The sequence below is a fragment of the Somniosus microcephalus genome, chromosome 12 (genome assembly GCF_052327205.1).
Source record: "Somniosus microcephalus isolate GS21.2 chromosome 12, FLI_Smic_1.0, whole genome shotgun sequence".
NCBI lineage: Eukaryota > Metazoa > Chordata > Chondrichthyes > Squaliformes > Somniosidae > Somniosus > Somniosus microcephalus.
Window position 1 is genome coordinate 215,221,847 of NC_140998.1, and position 19,163 is coordinate 215,241,009.

General features: G+C 49.9%; 1 protein-coding gene across 1 annotated transcript; it reads right to left on the reverse strand.

Annotated features, from left to right (window-relative positions):
* Positions 1-1,157: 1,157 nt before the first annotated feature.
* Positions 1,158-18,798, reverse strand: LOC147110092 (sialic acid-binding Ig-like lectin 13). The gene is made up of 5 exons (XM_086002461.1): positions 18,759-18,798; positions 13,857-14,222; positions 4,681-4,974; positions 2,865-3,169; positions 1,158-1,346 (listed from the first exon to the last, which is right to left on the reverse strand). Exons 1-5 carry the CDS (start codon positions 18,796-18,798, stop codon positions 1,158-1,160), a joined length of 1,194 nt encoding a protein of 397 aa, XP_085858587.1.
* Between the last annotated feature and the right edge of the window lie 365 nt (positions 18,799-19,163).

The window sequence follows — 19,163 nt, forward strand, 5'->3', positions numbered from 1 at the left end:
GAGGGGCCGTACCGAGGGAGCGCCGCACTGTCGGAGGGGCAGTACTGAGGGAGCGGCGCACTGTCGGAGGGGCGGTACTGAGTGAGCGCCGCACTGTCGGAGGGGCGGTACTGAGGGAGCGCCGCACTGTCGGAGGGGCGGTACTGAGGGAGCGCCGCGCTGTCGGAGGGGCAGTACTGAGGGAGCGCCGCACTGTCAGAGGGGCAGTACTGAGGGAGCACCGCACTGTCGGAGGGGCCGTACCGAGGGAGCGCCGCACTGTCGGAGGGGCAGTACTGAGGGAGCGCTGCGCTGTCGGAGGGGCAGTACTGAGGGAGCGCCGCACTGTCGGAGGGGCTGTGCTGAGGGAACGCCGCACTGTCGGAGGGGCAGTACTGAGGGAGCGCCGCACTGTCGGAGGGGCTGTACTGAGGGAGCGCCGCACTGTCGGAGGGGCAGTACTGAGGGAGCGCCGCACTGTCGGAGGGGCGGTACTGAGGGAGCGGCACACTGTCGGAAGGGTAGTACTGAGGGAGCGGCACACTGTCGGAGGGGCAGTACTGAGGGACCGCCGCACTGTCGGTGGGGCAGTAGTGAGGGAGCGCTGCACTGTCGGAGGGGCAGTACTGAGGGAGCGCAGCACTGTCGGAGGGGCGGTACTGAGGGAGCGCCGCACTGCTGGAGGGGCAGTACTGAGGGAGCGCCGCACTGTCGGAGGGGCAGTACTGAGGGAGCGCCGCACTGTCGGAGGGGCAGTACTGAGAGCTCTGCACTGTCGGAGGGGCAGTACTGAGGGAACGCCGCACCGTGACATTAAACCGAGGCCCCGTCTGCCCTCTCGGGTGGATGTAAAAGATCCCACGGCCACTATTGGAAGAAGAGCAGCGGGGAGTTCTCCCCGGTGTCCTGGGGCCAATATATATCCCTCAACCAACATCACTAAACACAGATAATCTGGTCCTTTATCTCATTGCTGTTTGTGGGAGCTTGCTGTGCGCAACTTGCTGCCATGTTTCGCTAGTTTACAACAGCGACTACACTTGAAAAGTGTTTCACTGGCTGTAAAGCGCTTTGGGACGTCCTGAGCTGATGAAAGGTGCAGCACAAATACAAGATCTTTCTTTAAGGAGAGAAGTTTAAAGTAAGGCTGTAGAACAGAACAAGTGAAACCTCCGCACTTACTTTCTGACACACGTGAAGATTAAGAACCCAGCCAGTGCAACGCTCAAAGCGATTCCAACTCCAAGCAATCCGACTTTCCACTCACTGCCGTCTCCACCTGTGAAAACAGCCTTTAATTGCTGCCGTGCAGTTTCCGAGCAGTGCTCAGGTGGACTTATCCTGAACTTCTGAAGTGACAGCTGTCTCTATATGTAGCAGAGCCTGGTCTCCAATCGTCTTGGATCCCCTTGTCATTGGACCGAGACCTTGCTCGGTCAAGCCCGTGTGGTAGCTGGTGTGAAACGGCCACCCCACGCTAAAAGAATTCACGCACAGGCATCTTCCACCCTTTAAAATGAAGTTCAGGGACCTGGAACGTCAGGACCCTCATGGACAACCCCAACAGTGACAGACCGGAACGCCGTACTGCTATCATTGCCCGGGAGCTCAGACGTTTCGACATTGACATCGCCGCCCTAAGTGAGACCCGGCGGGCAGGGGAAGGCCAGCTCAAGGAGCAAGGCGGTGGTTACACCTTCTTCTGGAAAGGCAAACCTGATGTACGAAACATTTGTATAATATCTATATTAGTAACATGTGTGGGAGTGTGTGTGTGTGTGTGTGTGTGTGTGTGTGTGTGTGTGTGTGTGTGTGTGTGAGAGTGTGTGTGTATGTGTGTGTGTGTGTGTGTGTGTGAGTGTGTGTGTGAGTGTGTGTGAGTGTGTGTGTGTGTGTGTGTGTATGTGTGTGTGTGTGTGTGTGTGTGAGTGTGTGTGTGAGTGTGTGTGAGTGTGTGTGTGTGTGAGTGTGTGTGTGTGTGTGTGTGTGTGTGTGTGTGTGTGTGTGTGTGTGTGTGAGAGTGTGTGTGTATGTGTGTGTGTGTGTGTGTGTGTGAGTGTGTGTCTGTGAGTGTGAGTGTGTGTGAGTGTATGTGTGTGTGTGTGTGTGTGAGTGTGTGTGTGTGTGTGTGTGTGTGTGTGAGTGTGTGTGAGTGTGTGTGTGTGTGTGAGTGTGTGTGTGTGTGTGTGTGTGTGTGTGTGTGTGTGTGAGTGTGTGTGTGTGTGAGTGTGTGTGTGTGTGAGTGTGTGTGTGTGTATGTGTGTGTGTGAGTGTGTGTGTGTGTGTGAGTGTGTGTGTGTGAGTGTGTGTGTGTGTGAGTGTGTGTGTGTGTGAGTGAGTGTGTGTGTGAGTGTGTGTGTGTGTGTTAGAGTGTGAGTGCGTGAGAGTGTGAGTGCTCGAGTGAGTGTGGGAGTGAGTGTGACTGTGAGTGTGACTGAGTGTGACAGTGTGGTTGTGTGAGTGTGGCTGTGTGAGTGTGGCTGTGTGTGTGACTCTGTGTGAGTGAGTGAGTGACTGTGTGTGTGTGACTGTGTGTGTGTGACTGTGTGTGTGTGACTGTGTGTGTGTGAGTGAGGGTGTGTGGCCGTGTGTGTGTGTGTGTGTGAGTGCGTGAGAGTGTGAGTGCATGAGAGTGTGAGTGCGTGAGAGTGTGAGTGCATGAGTGTGGGAGTGAGTGTGGGAGTGAGTGTGGGAGTGAGTGAGTGTGGCTGTGGCCGTGTGTGTGTGAGAGTGTGTGTGTGTCTCAGACTGTGGACGTGTAAACTGCTGGTGACTCCTCAGTCCCTCAGAACTGCCCGTTACTGTTACTAACATAGTTACGGCCAAAGACAGTTTGTAAATTCCACAATCTCCCGCGGATATTAATTTGTTTGTATTTAGAGAGATGTGGAAGTATCTGTAGACTCACGTTCCACAGTGATGGTTATGGTCCTCTCCACTGCTCCATGTCCATTCTCCGCCACACACTGATAGTCTCCAGCGACCCTGGGTGAACCGTGAGGAATCTCCAACCACAGCTCGTTGTTGGAACTTGTTCTGTTCATTGTGACACCATGATGTCGCCAGGTCAGGTTAGAAGCCGGGAAGCTCGCGACAGAGCAGAGTATCGCTGCAGATCTCCCTTCTTTTATATTGATCGATGAAATATTAATCATATCACGAGAAGTAATGGAGAGATTCCGTGGGGCGTCTAAAGACAAATAAAGATAAGTTAACGTACATTGGCTGTGAAGCACTTTGAGAGACCCTGAGAATGTTAAAGATGTGATATCAAAGCAAGTTCCTTCATCACAAAGCACGTAATCCAAGCAGACACTTTAGTGCAGCACTGAGGGAGCGCCGTACTGTCGGAGGGACAGTACTGAGGGAGCGCAGCACTGTCGGAGGGGCAGTACTGAGGGAGCGCCGCACTGTCAGAGGGGCAGTACTGAGGGAGCGCCGCACTGTCGGAGGGGCAGTACTGAGGGAGCGCCGCACTGTCGGAGGGGCAGTACTGAGGGAGCGCCGCACTGTCGGAGGGGCAGTACTGAGGGAGCGCCGCACTGTCGGAGGGGCAGTACTGAGGGAGCGCCGCACTGTCGGAGGGGCAGTACTGAGGGAGCGCCGCACTGTCGGAGGGGCAGTACTGAGGGAACGCCGCACTGTCGGAGGGGCAGTACTGAGGGAGCGCCGCACTGTCGGAGAGGCAGTACTGAGGGAGCGCCGCACTGTCGGAGGGGCAGTACTGAGGGAGCGCCGCACTGTCGGAGGGGCAGTGCTGAGGGAGCGCCGCACTGTCGGAGGGGCAGTGCTGAGGGAGCGCCGCACTGTCGGAGGGGCAGTACTGAGGGAGCGCAGCACTGTCGGAGGGGCAGTACTGAGGGAGCGCCGCACTGTCGGAGGGGCAGTACTGAGGGAGCGCCATTCTGTCGGAAGGGCAGTACTGAGGGAGCGCCGCACTGTCGGAGGGGCAGTACCGAGGGAGCGCTGCACTGTCGGAGGAGCGGTACTGAGGGAGCGCCGCACTGTTGGCGGGGCGGTACTGAAGGAGTGCCGCACTGTCGGAGGGGCGGTACTGAGGGAATGCCACACTGTAGGAGCAGCAGTACTGAGGGAGCACTGCACCGTCGGAGGGGCAGTACTGAGGGAGCACCGCACTGTCGGAGGGGCAGTACTGAGGGAGCACTGCACTGTTGGAGGGGCAGTACTGAGGGAGCGCTGCACTGTCGGAGGGGCAGTACTGAGGGAGCGCCACACTGTCGGAGGGGCAGTACTGAGGGAGCGCCGCACTGTCGGAGGGGCAGTACTGAGGGAGTGCTGCATTGTCGGAGGGGCAGTACTGAGGGAGCGCCGCACTGTCGGAGGGGCAGTACTGAGGGAGCACTGCACTGTCGGAGGGGCAGTACTGAGGGAGCGCTGCATTGTCGGAGGGGCAGTACTGTGGGAGCGCTGCATTGTCAGAGGGGCAGTACTGAGGGATCGCCGCACTGTTGGAAGTGCCGTCTTTTGAATGAGACATTAAACCGAGGCCCCATCTGCCCCCTCAGGTGGATGTATAAGATCCCATGACACTATTCAAAGAAGAGGTCCCCCAGTGTTTTAGCCAATATTTATCAGTAAATACAGATGATCTGGCCATCAGCATATCGCTGTTTGTGGGATCTTGCTGTGCGCAATGTAGTCTATCACGGGTAATGTAGAATTAAGAATGTCCGTACTTACATTGCACAGTGAGTGTGAGGGTCTGCTCCGATGAAACAGATGGATATCTGACTCTGCAGGTGAGAGTTTGTCCGTGGTGTTTGAGTGATGGAATCAGGGACAGAACAGAAGTATATGTCAGAGTGACGCCATGCTGAGTTACACTGTTTGGGACTGACCCGGGTACGTCAGTGTGATTGACCCAGGTTAAGTCAGGTGCTGTTCCAGTGCACGTGGTGTTGAAGGTGCAGCTTACGTCCACACGCTTTCCTGCAATCATTTCAGCAGGGAATATCCTGGGTTTATCTGTGAAATCTAACACACAAAGAATGGATCCTTTTAGATAAATATAACGTGAGGCATCAGTTCAAATAGAAATCACAGTCCCGCAGGAGAAAGTACTTTTACAAGGATAATACCAGAACTGAGAGGTTACAACGATCAGGAAAGACTGGGCAGCATGGTGGCATAGTGGTTAGCACTGTTGCCTCACAGCGCCAGGGACCCGGGTTCAAATCCGGCCTCGGGTGACTGTCTGTGTGGAGTTTGCACATTCTCCCCGTGTTTGTGTGGGTTTCCTCCGGGTGCTCCGGTTTCCTCCCACAGCCCCAAGATGTGCGGGTTAGGTTGATTGGCCATGATAAAATTGGCCCTTAGTGTTAGGGGGGATTAAATACGTGGGGTTACGGGGATAGGGCTTGGGTGGGATGGCTGTCGGTGTAGTGACCGGGTGCTAGGGTTTGGATGATCAGCCATGATCTCGTTGAATGGCGGAGCAGGCTCGAAGGGCCGAATGGCCTACTCCTGCTCCTATCTTCTATGTTTCTATGTAACAGGCTGGGGCTCTTTTCTCTAGAAAGGAGAAGGCTGAGGGGTGACCTGACAGAGATCTTTAAGATTAGGAAGGGTTGCGATAGGGTAGACGTGGAGAAGATGTTTCCACTTGTGGGGGAGACCAGAACTAGGGGCCATCAATATAAGAGAGTCACTGATAAATCCAATAGGGAATTCAGGAGAAACTTCTTTACCCAGAGAGTGGTGAGAATGGGGAACTCGCTACCACAGGGAGTGGTTGAGGCGAACAGGTATATGTAACTAGGTAAGCGAAAGCCCTTTCATATTTCCAGGTTTGGTGGAGTGTCTGTCACTAAGCTTAATGCACTTTCACTCCGAGACTCTTGAATTGACAATACTGGGTGGGGGTGGGGGAGCAGGTCAAAACTCGGGGAGCATTGGCTCGGCGCACTCTCAGAGATTTCTGCCAACATTAAATTAAATTCTGTCCACGGCAGTACGGAAACAATTTGCATTTATCCCTCTACCAACACCTAAAACATATGGGGGGGGTGAAATTCGGTTGGTTTGTGTTGTGTCGGTACCTTTCTACCGAGACACAATTTAGGACTCAGAACCCAGAGATTCAAACATGAAGTGCTTTATTCGAAGGGAAAAGGAAGTTCTGGAAAGTTCTGAACAAAGAGAGCTAAACTTAACCGAGAACACCCAACCATTTATCTCCTGTGACAGCGCCACCACAGGTGGGAGGAGAACACACAATAGAACACACAATACATAACATTTCCTCCCCTCTTAAATGGAAGGTCCACATTATTCCTCAACAGGTAAGTTACTTTCAATGCACTCAACGAACCTAGGGTAGAGGTAGACTGCCTCAACCCCTGACTTTACCCTGGGGTTTATTCTGCCCCAGTCTTGTGGGTAAGTCACTAAGCCTACAGATCCAAGCGTCTTGGAGGCCGCCGCTCTCTGACAGGATATCGGCGGTCATCGCTGGCTTCCACAGCAGTAGGCATTGACACAGGCCTAGATGGAGAAGGTGCCTGTGTCAGTTGAAAGTCAGGAGTTTGCACAGGTGGAACTTTGACTTCCTGTGTTGGAGAAAAGCACTGTGGCAAAGGATGCTGGTTTGCGGTATCATCCGGAAACAGTTCAGGCCAACCAGCCGTTGGAGCCTCTGTGGCTGTCTCTGCTCCTAGCAACAGTTGATCTGTGTATCTTCTCCAAACGACGTCCTCGGCAGTCTCAACCGTGTAAGACACAGGGCCCGTCTGCGCGATCACCGTAGCAGGAACCCATTTCGGTCCAGTGTTGTAGTTTCGAGCTAGGACGTGCTCTCCCGGATGAAACTGTATCTCCTTGGCTCTTTTCTCTCTCTTTTCAACTTGAGCTTGTTGTTGACAATGGACAACCTGTTCTGCCCTTGGAGGTTTGAGTAAGTCAAAACTTGTCCGCAACTGCCTCTTCATCATGAGCGAAGCGGGGGAAGTTTTGGCTGTGGCATGCGGCTCGTTCCTGTAGGACAACAGGAAGCTGTTCAGACATTGGTGGATTGAGCCCTGACCTTGCGATGCCTTCAAGGCATGCTTCAAAGTTTGCACGAACCTTTCTGCCTGGCCGTTAGTAGAGGGATGATAGGGCGCAGACCTGATGTGTTGGACACCATTCACATGCAGGAAGGTTGCAAACTCCTGTGATACAAATTGTGGACCGTTGTCACTTACGAGCTGTTCCGGTGAGCCATAACGGCTGAACATCTCACCAAGTTTCTCAATTATTTTCTCTGCCGTGGTAGACCTCATCACAGCGACCTCTGGCCACTTGCTACGAGCATCTACAACCATCATAAACATCTTCTCTTCGAAAGGACCGGCGAAGTCCACATGTACTCGCTGCCACACTTCTGCAGGCCAATCCCAGGGGTGTAGGGTTGCCAGCTGTGGAACATTCTGGACCCTTTGACATGGGGAACATGTTTTGACTTTCTCCTCAATATTCCCATCGAGACCTGGCCACCAGAAGCAGCTTCTTGCCATTTCCTTCATCCGAACCATCCCACTGTGGCCTGTATGAAGTTGTTGCAGTATAGGTTCCCTCAGAGAGGTGGCGGAATGATGACACGGCGTCCCCAAAGAAGACAACCTGCCTGGACGGAGAGCTCATTTCTTTTTGAAACGTAAGGTTTCAAACTAGGAGAATCTCCTATAGCTCTCCCTCGAATGACATCGTCCATTACCTCAGACAGGACTGGATCGTTGCGGGTGTACCTTCGCACCTGAACTGCAGTGACAGGTGCTCCCGCCACTTGTCTAAAGTAGAAGATGTCTATCTGACGAGGCTCTGGGGGAGTAATAGGCAAGGGTAGCCTCGAGAGACCGTCTGCGTTGCCGTGCAAGTCTGATTTGCGATATTTGATATCGTATGTGTGTCCTGACAACAGTAAAGCCCACCTTTGCATCCTGCTTGCAGCGAGAGACGGAATTCCGGTGTGGGGCCCGAAGATTGAAGTCAATGGACGGTGGTCCATCAGGAGTGTGAACCTTCTCCCAAACAGGTACTGATGAAATTTTCGAATTCCAAAAACGATTCCCAAGGCCTCGCGCTCGATCTGCGCATAGTTACTCTCGGCCTTGTTCAAGGTGCGTGATGCGAAGGCGATAGGTTTCTCTTCACCCGAAGGCATGATGTGGGATATGATTGCTCCCACACCATATGGTGATGCATCACATGCTAGCTGCATGGGTAGCTTTGGGTCGAAGTGTGTCAGGACCTCCGATTTCAGCAATGCTTTCTTTGCTTGGGCGAAAGCTTTGTTGCACAGTTCAGTCCATTTCCATGTTTTGCCTTGACATAGCAACTGATGTAATGGCTTCAGCAATGTTGCTAAGTCTGGAATAAACTTCCCATAGTAGTTAAGTAGCCCCAGAAATGAATGTAACTGGCTCACATTCTGGGGTGCTGGGGCCTCCACGATCACCTTGACCTTTGACGGCGCCTTATGCAGGCCAGTAGCGTCAATCACATGCCCCAGGTACTCAACTGAAGACTGAAAGAATTCACATTTGTCTTTACAAACTCTGAGTCCGTACTCTTTCAGTCGTTGTAGTGTCGCATCCAAGTTCAGAAGATGATCCTCCTCATTTGTCCCAGTGACAAGGATGTTGTCCAGTTAGCACTGGACTCCTGGCAGTCCACTCAAAATCTGATCCATTGCCCTTTGGAATAGAGCAGGGGCCGACGTAATTCCAAACGGAAGGCGGCAGTACCTGTATAGCCCCTTGTGTGTCACAATTGTCAGCAGCTCCTTTGATTTGTCATCGACATGCATTTGTAGATAAGCCTGGCATAAGTCTATTTTGCTGAACTTTTGCCCTCCGGCCAGGCCTGTAAAAAGATCATCAATGAGGGTACTGTTCCGCAGACAGCACCGGGTTAATAGTCACTTTAAAATCCCCGCAGATTCGAACAGATCCATCCTTTTTCAGGACAGGAACAATGGGTGTGGCCCATTTGCTCACACTCACAGGCTCCAGGACTCCATTCTCGACTAAGGCCTCCAAGTTAGCCTCAACTTTTGGCCTAATTGCATAGGGTACAGGTCGGGCTTTGTGAAACTTCGGCTTGCTGTCAGGTTTAATGTCCAGTCTCACGCTGATCTTTTTCATGCTCCCAAGTTCCCCATTGAAGAGTTCTGCATGTTTGTTTAACACTGCAGTCAGACCTGACTCCCCTTTTGACATCATGCGGACTGCAGGCCAGTCCAGCGTGATTTTCTCTAGCCACGCACATCCCAGTAGTGATGGGTAATTTCCCTTTACCACATATAGTGGCAGTTTTGCAGTCTGTCCATTCAATTTAACTGTCACCTCAATGGCGCCTCTCATGGCCACAGGTTCGCCGGCATACGTCTTTAGCATAATGTTTGTTGGCTGAAGGGTAAGATGCTTTAGCATTTTGTTGCAGACAGTGTCTGAAACAAGGGACACAGCTGCGCCTGTGTCCACCTCCATCCGCACTGATTGTCCCTCCACCAGTGGTGACACCCAGTACCCATTTGAATCGCCTGCAACCGTCAGTATGTGCACCTCTTCCTCCTCAGAGGTGTCGCTCCCCTCTGTTTTGATTGTGCCATCATACTGCACTGAATAAACACTGTTTTTCCTCTCTTGTCCAAATACAGACATTTTGCTTCCATGCTTCCCAGCTCTGTCTGTTCTTTTTTTACCTCTACAGGCGCGTTCAATGTGACCCTTTTTGCCACAATTTCGACATTCCAGCTCCGTACACCAGCAGTCATTAGCGTGATGGCCTGTTTTCCCACAATGGTAACATGTGCCGTTCCGCGCACCTTTAGGCTCAGATGACACCTTGTGAACTCTCCCTGTTGAACTCAACTGGTGAGCCTCCTTTTCCGCCATCTCCATGGAGACACTAACTTCAAAGGCCTTTTCAAGAGTAAGGTTGTCCTCAGTAAGAAGGCGCGCAACGCCCCGGTAGCGCCCCGGACCAGATATTGAGTGGCGCATTTTGCAGACCACACACGAGTCTGTCTCTGATGGTGTCCTTCAGCACCTCCTTGAACTCGCAGTGTTCTGATAACCTTTTTAAAGCAGCAATAAACATCGTCACTGATTCCCCCTCCTCTTGATTCCATTTGTGAAATCTAAATCTCTCAGCAATAACCAGAGGTTTTGGTGAAAAATGTGCTCCAAGAATTTCCACTAGTTGCTTATATGTTTTAGTTCCTGGCTTATCTGGTTGCACGAGGCTGCGAAGTAAATTGAATGTCTTCGGCCCCATTACACTCAAAAAGGTAGGCACGACCTTTTCTTTTGCCATCGCATTCGCCAATACAAAATAGTCAAAACGTTCCGTATATGTGCTCCATTGCTCCACATTTTCATCAAAATCACGGATGTTTCCTAATATAGTAGCCATCTCACGTTTCAAATTAAAATTTCTGTTTACTCACTGCCATAACATTAATGTGATGCTGCAATCTCTGTTCCGAGTGTTTTGTAGTCGAAAACAAGAACGTTCCCACAACACAGATTCATCCGATCCTCGTCGCCACTTGTTGTGTCGGTACCTTTCTACCTAGACACAAGTTAGGACTCAGAACCCAGAGATTCAAACATGAAGTGCTTTATTCGAAGGGAAAAGGAAGTTCTGGAAAGTTCCGAACAAAGAGAGCTAAACTTAACCGCGAACACCCAACCATTTATCTGCTGTGACAGCGCCACCACAGGTGGGAGAAGAACACACAATACATAACAGTTTGCGCCTCCCGTTAGCACCTTAAGAGGGCGCTAATGGGGTGCAAAGGAACTGGCGCCCGGGCGCGGCAATGTTTGCGCCGCTCGCGAAATTGACCAGACATTTTGCGGCGGCGCTAAACACTACCGCCACGATCTCCTTCGCCGGCAGATCATGATGTCAGTCGAGTGCGCAACGCCCCGGTAGCGCCCCGGACCAGATATTGAGTGGCGCCCCCTGCCTTACCGCCTGCTGCTAGCAACGAAAAGTTGAGGGGCACGTTTTGCAGTCAGGATGGGACTGGGGGAGCGCTATTTAAAGGTGACCGCTTCCTGCCTTTTTTTGTTGGTGACATTTTTGCACCACGCATTCTGAGAGAGAGAGAGACTCCTGGAGAGATTCAACGCTGTGTGAAGGAGTTTGGGGTACTGAGCAGCACTTTGCAGGTTCATTTTGATTTGACCAACTTGCATCGATTTAGAAGAGACTGTGGGGGCTGCACTCTGAGCTCTTTCCCTGGGCCTTTCCATTGTTCTTTCCAGCAGATTTGATGCACAGGTCTCTCCAGGCCGAGATTCAAGGCTGCAATGACCAGGGTGTGGATGGAGAGCAAGATTGACCCTCCCCTTTAAGAACTGGCCGGCGCCAGTGTGTCTGTGTTCCGTTGCTGACTGACATCACATGAGCTTCGCCAGTGCTCTGAGGTAGCGCCTCGCTCCTCGGCCTTTGTGCCTTAAGAGAGGTGTTGAAGCGCCTGATTTAGCGCTCCAATCACCTCCAGGGGCGATAGAAGCCAAGTTTGCCGTCGGAGGCGATAATTAGCGCCAGGCGCTAAACTTTGCCCATGGCCGATAATTGCGCCCCAAACGGGGCGATACCGAATATCGCCCCCATGATCTGTTTTTTTTATCTCATTGCTGTTTGTGGGAGCTTGCTGTGCACAAATTGGCTGCTGTGTTTCATAGTAACATAGAGATAGGAACAGGAGTAGGCCAGTCGGCCCTTCGAGCCTGCTCCGCCATTCAATGAGATCATGGCTGATCCTCGTCTGAGATCATAGCTGATCTTACCAGTTCAGTACCCCGTCCCCGCCTTTTCTCCGTAACCCTTAATCCCCTTAGCCTTCAGAAATATATCCAATTCTCTCTTGAAAATATTTATTGAATTAGCCTTCACAGCCCTCTGTGGCAGGGAATTCCACAGGCTCACCACTCTTTGAGTGAAGAAATTCTTCCTCATCTCTGTTTTAAATGATTTGCCCGCTATTTTTAGACTGTGGCCCCTGGTTCTGTGCTCCCTGGCCATTGGAAACATTCTCTCTGAATTCAGCCTGTCCAGGCCTGCCATAATTTTATATGTTTCGATGAGATCCCCTCTCAATCTTCTAAACTCCAGTGAGTACAAGCCCAAACTATTTAATCTCTCTTCGTAGGTCATTCCCGCCATTCCAGGTATCAGCCTGGTGAATCGCCGTTGCACTCTTTCCATGGCAAGAACATCCTTCCGCAGATGGGGCGACCAAAACTGTACACAATACTCCAGATGCGGTCTCACCAGCACCTTGTACAGCTGTAGTAAGGTATCCCTATTCCTATACTCGAACCCCCTTGATATGAAGGCCAACATACCATTTGCCTTCTTAATCGCCTGTTGCACCTGCATGCTCTCCTTCAGTGACTGGTGCACAAGAACACCCAGGTCCCTCTGCACTTCCCCATCTCCCAATCTATTGCCATTTAGATAATAATCTACCCTCCTGTTTTTACCCCCAAAGTGGATAACCTCGCATTTATCCACATTATAGTGCATCTGCCACGTATCCGCCCATTCCCCCAACCTGTCCAAATCGCACTGTAGCCTCCTGACATCCTCATCAGAGCCCACCCCTCCTCCTAGTTTAGTGTCGTCAGCGAATTTGGAAATATTGCATCCAATTCCCTGATCCAGATCATTTATATATATTGTGAACAGCTGGGGTCCCAGGACAGATCCTTGCGGCACCCCGCTGGTCACTGCCTGCCACTCTGAAAACGAGCCGTTTATTCCAACTCTCTGTTTTCTATCCGCCAGCCAGTTCTCTATCCACGTTAATACTTTGCCCCCAATCCCATGAGCCTTAATTTTGCATGACAATCTTTTGTGTGGAACCTTATCGAAGGCTTTCTGGAAGTCAAGGTACACCACATCCACTGGCTCTCCCCCATCTATTTTACCAGTTACTTCCTCAAAAAATTCCAGCAGATTAGTCAAACACGATTTACCCTTTGTAAATCCATGTTGACTCTGTCCGATCCTTTCCCCATTTGTCAAGTGCTCCGCTATTTTATCCTTAATAATGGACTCTAGCATTTTGCCCACAACCGATGTAAGGCTTACTGGTCTATAATTCCCTGCTTTCTCTCTACCCCCCTTTTTAAATATTGGGGTAACATTAGCTACCCTCCAATCCACGGGTACTGTTCCCGAGTCAATGGAGTTCCGGAAGATGATCCTTAGAGCATCTGCTATCTCCAGGGCCACCTCCTTAAGTACCCTAGGATGTAGTTTATCAGGCCCCGGGGATTTGTCGGCCTTCAGTCCCCTCAACTTACCCAACACCATATCCCTAGAGATACTAATTTCTGTCAGCTCCTCCCTCTCATTAGTCCCTATGTTTGCCGATATTCCTGGGAGGTTATTTGTGTCCTCCTTTGTGAATACAGAACCAAAGTATGAGTTTAATTGGTCTGCCATTTCCTTATTCTCCATTATATATTCTCCTACATTACAACAGTGACTACACTTCAAAAAAGTACTTCATTGGCTGTGAAGCGCTTTGGGACGTCCTGAGGTGGTGAAAGGCACTATATAAATGTAACATCTTTTGTCTGTATGTAAGACTTTGAAACACGATTAGAGAGATTGATGGGAGTCGATAACTTGATAACAATGATGGACACAGTCAAGACATTCAATCATTGATAATAAAGTGAGTATTCGAGGTTGCTTTAGGACTGAACTGGACGGTATCGCCAGGTTATTGATAATCAGACGCTGTGTTATAATACGCTGTGTTTTGTGTTAATATGTAACCGCCACAGGTTATGTTATTTCCCACTGACTGTTGAACGTGAATTGTTGAGTAATTATAACCCAGCACTTACCAGAAACATGAAGCTGTGTCACAGGGTAGTAGCTATACCGATCACTGTTGTCAAATTCTATTCTGAAATAATAAGGTCCTGCGTCTCGCTGTCTGATGCTGTTTATAATCAGGGAACAGTCTCCATCACTCAGGTCTCCGGACAGCCGGGTCCGATGACGAAACTGTGTTGACTCATGATTGTGATCCTTGGAGTGAAAGGCTATAGTCGATGATCTCCGTTTCTCATTATTAAACCAGACTCCACCTCGCGGTTGGTCTGCCAGATGCGATGGATAAGTGTAATGACATGGAATCTGTGCGCACAAACCTTCCTGTGCTGTCACCTCTCGTGGAGTCTCGACTTTCCACTCCTCTGACAATACAGCTGGAGAGAAATATCAATATTTAGCACTGGATGGCTGGTCGCTCCACTGGACCCGATATCCACACCCTCCGTCACTGGCGCACAGTGTCTGCAGTGTGGACCATCTACAGGACACACAAGGAACTCACCAAGGTTACGCTGACAGCACCGACCTCCCCTGTGACCTCTACCACCCAGAAAGACAAGAACAGCAATGTGATGGGAGGCCCATCACCTCCAGGTCACACAACTTCCTGCCTTGGACATATATCACCATTCCTCCATTGTCGCTGGGTCAATATCCTGGAATTCTCTACCTAACACCATTGTGGGAGCACCTTCAGAACACGGACTGCAGCGGTTCAAGAAGCAGGTCCACCACCACCATCTTCTTAGGGCAACTAGGGATGGGCGAGTATCTCCAAGTATACTACATCTACTACATTACCCTGATCTACTCTTTCTGTTACTTCTTCAAAGAATTCAATAAGTTTCGTCAAGCATGACCTTCCCTTTTTGAATCTGTGCTGACTATTCTTTATTATATTTTCGGTTTCTAGATGTATTTCTATTAGATCTTTGAGTGAAGATTCCATTATCTTTCCTACCACCGACATTAAGCTAACTGGTCTCTAGTTCACAGGACTTGTTCTATCTCCCTTTTTAAATATAGGAATAACATTAGCTGTCTGCCAATCCTCTGGCACTATTCCCTTTTCTATTCATTTAATATATATATATATATATATCTATAATAGTGTCTCTGCTATCTCTTCCCTAGCTTATTTTAGTATGGGCAGATGTAATCGATCTGGACCAGATGTTTTATCCTCTGTGAGTTTGACTAGTTTATCAATTTGCTCTCCCGCCCCCCTGGAATCCTGGACATGGGAGTGGACAAGTTCATTCTGTATTGTCTCACAGTCCTCAGGACCCTGTTCAGTGAAGCAAACCTTCCAGCCAAACAATGCCTAAAGGACGCACCAATTGAGGTATATTCTGTGCTGATTTACAAGGCAGGAACAGTGGATTAGGATCCGTCAGAACACACGCCATCATGAATCACTAATTATCCTGAGCTTCTTGTTAGCTCTTCAACCCAGCCGATTGGCTACACTGATTCAGTCTACTTGGCCCACTTTGGATCCTCATTGTCCAAGGAATCTCTTTGGATTCTCATTGTCTATGGAATCTCTTTGGATCCTCATTGTCTGAGGAATCTCTTTGGATCCTCATTGTCTGAGGAATCTCTTTGGATCCTCATTGTCTGAGGAATCTCTTTGGATCCTCATTGTCTAAGGAATCTCTTTGGATCCCCATTGTCTAAGGAATCTCTTTGGATTCTCATTGTCTAAGGAATCACTTTGGATTCTCATTGTCCAAGGAATCTTTTTGGATTCTCATTCTCTAAGGAATCTCTTTGGATCCTCATTGTCTAAGGAATCTTTTGGATTTTCATTGTCTGAGGAATCTGTTTGGATCCTCATTGTCTAAGGAATCTCTTTGGATTCTCATTGTCTGAGGAATCTCTTTGGATCCTCATTGTCTAAGGAATCTCTTTGGATCCTCATTGTCTAAGGAATCTCTTTGGATCCTCATTGTCTAAGGAATCTCTTTGGATCCTCATTGTCTAAGGAATCTCTTTTGATCCTCATTGTCTAAGGAATCGCTTTGGATTCTCATTGTCTGAGGAATCTCTTTGGATCCTCATTGTCTAAGGACTCTCTTTGGATCCTCATTGTCTGAGGAATCTCTTTGGATTCTCATTGTCTAAGGAATCTCATTGGATTCTCATTGTCTGAGGAATCTCTTTGGATCCTCATTGTCCAAGGAATCTCTTTGGATCCTCATTGTCTGAGGAATCTCTTTGGATCCTCATTGTCTAAGGAATCTCTTTGGATCCTCATTGTCTAAGGAATCTCTATGGATCCTCATTGTCTAAGGAATCTCTTTGGATCCTCATTGTCTGAGGAACCTCTTTGAATCCTCATTGTCTCAGGAATCTCTTTGGATCCTCATTGTCTAAGGAATCTCTTTGGATCCTCATTGTCTGAGGAATCTCTTTGGATCCTCATTGTCTAAGGAATCTCTTTGGATTCTCATTGTCTAAGGAATCTCTTTGGATTCTCATTCTCTGAGGAACCTCTTTGAATCCTCATTGTCTCAGGAATCTCTTTGGATCCTCATTGTCTAAGGAATTTCTTTGGATCCTCATTGTCTGAGGAATCTCTTTGGATTCTCATTGTCTGAGGAATCTCTTTGGATCCTCATTGTCTAAGGAATCTCTTTGGATCCTCATTGTCTAAGGAATCTCTTTGGATTCTCATTGTCTAAGGGATTATTTTAGGTCCAGCAATATTGATGTAGGGTGATTCCGATACACCATTGTAGACTGACTTGTCCCCAAGCTCTGCACTGGCCCTATTCCAGCAGCCTCTTTGAAGCACAGGAGCGAATCGCCTCTCGCCTGAGCTCTGAATATGTCGGAGGTGCAGGGCGTTGGGTTCATGACTTTTACAGGCGGTCTCGCTGCGTGTTTGTTAAAACTGAACTGGGCCTCACACTAAATGTCAGTGGCAAACACCTCTTGCTCCGTGTTCGTCTGAAATATTCATGATTTCAGCAGTAAAGGTAAAGAGTTGCTAATAAGGAACTTAAATCATCGAATCATAAAATCTTAGAATACAGAGGAGGCCATTTGGCCCATCGTGCCGGCTCTTTGAATGAGCTCTCCAATTAGCCCCGCTCCCCCCAGTTCTTTCCCCACAGCCCTTTAAATTTTTCCCCTTCAACTATTTCTCCAATTCCCCTTTTGAAAGTTACTATTGAATCTGCTTCCACCGCCCTTTCAGGCAGCGCATTCCAGATCACAACAACTTGCTGCATAAAAACAATTTTCCTCATCTCCCCTTGCCTTGGAGCATAATCATCACTGAGCAGTCAGCCTAAATTTTAGTTTACGCGATGAGTTGTTGTGATCTGGAACGCGCTGACTGAATTGGATAAATTCTTGAAGGGAAAATTTTCCCAGGGCTGTGGGGAAAGCCGAGGGGACGAGTGGGGCTAAGTGGAGAGCTCTTTCAAAGAGCCGGCACAGGCACGATGGGCCGAATGGCCTCCTCCTGTGCTGTATCATTCGATGATTCTATGAAATTTAACTGCACAGCAGATCGGAGGCAAACAGGGAGACTCGGTATATATGGCACCCTGATACACTTCCTAGCTTGTCTGCTTTTTATCTTTACCATATCTTGCACCCTTATCATGTGTGCTATCATGTTGAGAGTGGGCAGGAAGTGTGAGGACTGAACTGCCTGTCAACTCTAAGTGCTGCAGTGGTGCGGTCATGTCGACTTGTAACTAAAATTAGGATCTCTGCGCTCCTCCAATTCTGGCCTCTTGTCCATCCCCGAGTTTTAGGGAGGGGATTCCAGGGCTTAGGGTCTAGACGGCTGAAGGCACGGCCGCCATTGGTGGAGCGATGGAAATCGGGGAGGCACAAGAGGCCAGAATGGGTGGAACGTAGAGATCTCGGAGGCTTGCAGGGCTGGAGGAGGTTACAGAGATAGGGAGGGTTGCAGGGCTGGAGGAGGTTACAGAGATAGGGAGGGTTGTAGGAGGCTGGAGGAGGTTACAGAGATAGGGAGGGTTGTAGGGGGCTGGAGGAGGTTACAGAGATAGGGAGGGTTGTAGAGGCTGGAGGAGGTTACAGAGATAGGGAGGGTTGTAGGGGCTGGAGGGGGTTACAGAGATAGGGAGGGTTGTAGAGGCTGGAGGAGGTTACAGAGATAGGGAAGGTTGTAGGTGCTGGAGGAGATTACAGAGATAGGGAGGGTTGTAGGGGCTGGAGGAGGTTACAGAGATAGGGAGGGTAGTAGGGGGCTGAAGGATGTTACAGAGATAGGGAGGGTTGTAGGGGCTGGAGGAGGTTACAGAGATAGGGAGTGTTGTAGGGGCTGGAGGAGGTTACAGAGATAGGGAGTGGTGTAGGGGGCTGGAGGAGGTTACAGAGATAGGGAGGGCTGTAGGGGCTGGAGGAGGTTACAGAGATAGGGAGGGTTGTAGGGGGCTGGAGCGGGTTACAGAGATAGGGAGGGTTGTAGGGGGCTGGAGGAGGTTACAGAGATAGGGAGGGTTGTAGGGGCTGGAGGAGGTTACAGAGATAGGGAGGGTTGTAGGGGCTGGAGGAGGTTACAGAGATAGGGAGGATTGTAGGGGCTGGAGGAGGTTACAGAGATAGGGAGTGCTGTAGGGGCTGGAGGAGGTTACAGAGATAGGGAGGGGTGTAGGGGGCTGGAGGAGGTTACTGACATAGTGAGGCAGGGGGGTGAGCCCGTGGAGTGATTTGAAGAGGATGATGAGGATTTTAAATTTGGGGTGTTGCCGGACCGGGGGCCAATGTAGATCAGTGAGCTCAGGGTTGATCTGTGAACGGGACTTGGTGGGAGTTAGGACACTGGGTCACTGCTGAATTTGGCCCCCAATCATAGCTTAATAAGAATGATTTTTTGCAAAGTCTATTAAACACAAATATGTCCGAGCTGCCGATGATATTACCTTGGAGAAGTGACAGGAGGAAGTAAGATTTCCTGATCATTGTCCGCTCCCAGATATTTCATCAACTTCTCACTCTCAAGGTCTGAAAGAGAAAGGAGTTAATGAGACCTCACCTCTTGCCCGACAGCTCTCGAGAGATCACGGACTAATTTGACTCACTGTGGGATGACAGGTGCTCTGCAGTGAGTTACAAGGCTTCAAGAAAGAAAAACAAAGGAATACTTGCATTTCTCCAGCCCCTTTCACCACCTCAGGACGTCCCAAAGTGCTTCACAGCCAATGAAGTACTTCTTACAGTGTAGTCACTGTTGTAATGTAGGAAACACGGCAGCCAAATTGCACACAGCAAGATAGGGCTTGGTGGCTGGCGCGGACACGATGGGCCGAAGGGCCTCTTTTTGTGCT

What these genes read in the sequence shown, in the direction of transcription:
- LOC147110092 (XM_086002461.1), bottom strand. Translation starts at nt 18,798, where the DNA reads ATGATCAGGAAATCTTACTTCCTCCTGTCACTTCTCCAAG. An exon ending in CCTCCTGTCACTTCTCCAAG is followed by an intron (nt 14,223 to 18,758) that starts GTAATATCATCG and finishes ATTTCTCTCCAG; the next exon opens with CTGTATTGTCAGAGGAGTGG. An exon ending in GACACAGCTTCATGTTTCTG is followed by an intron (nt 4,975 to 13,856) that starts GTAAGTGCTGGG and finishes TTTGTGTGTTAG; the next exon opens with ATTTCACAGATAAACCCAGG.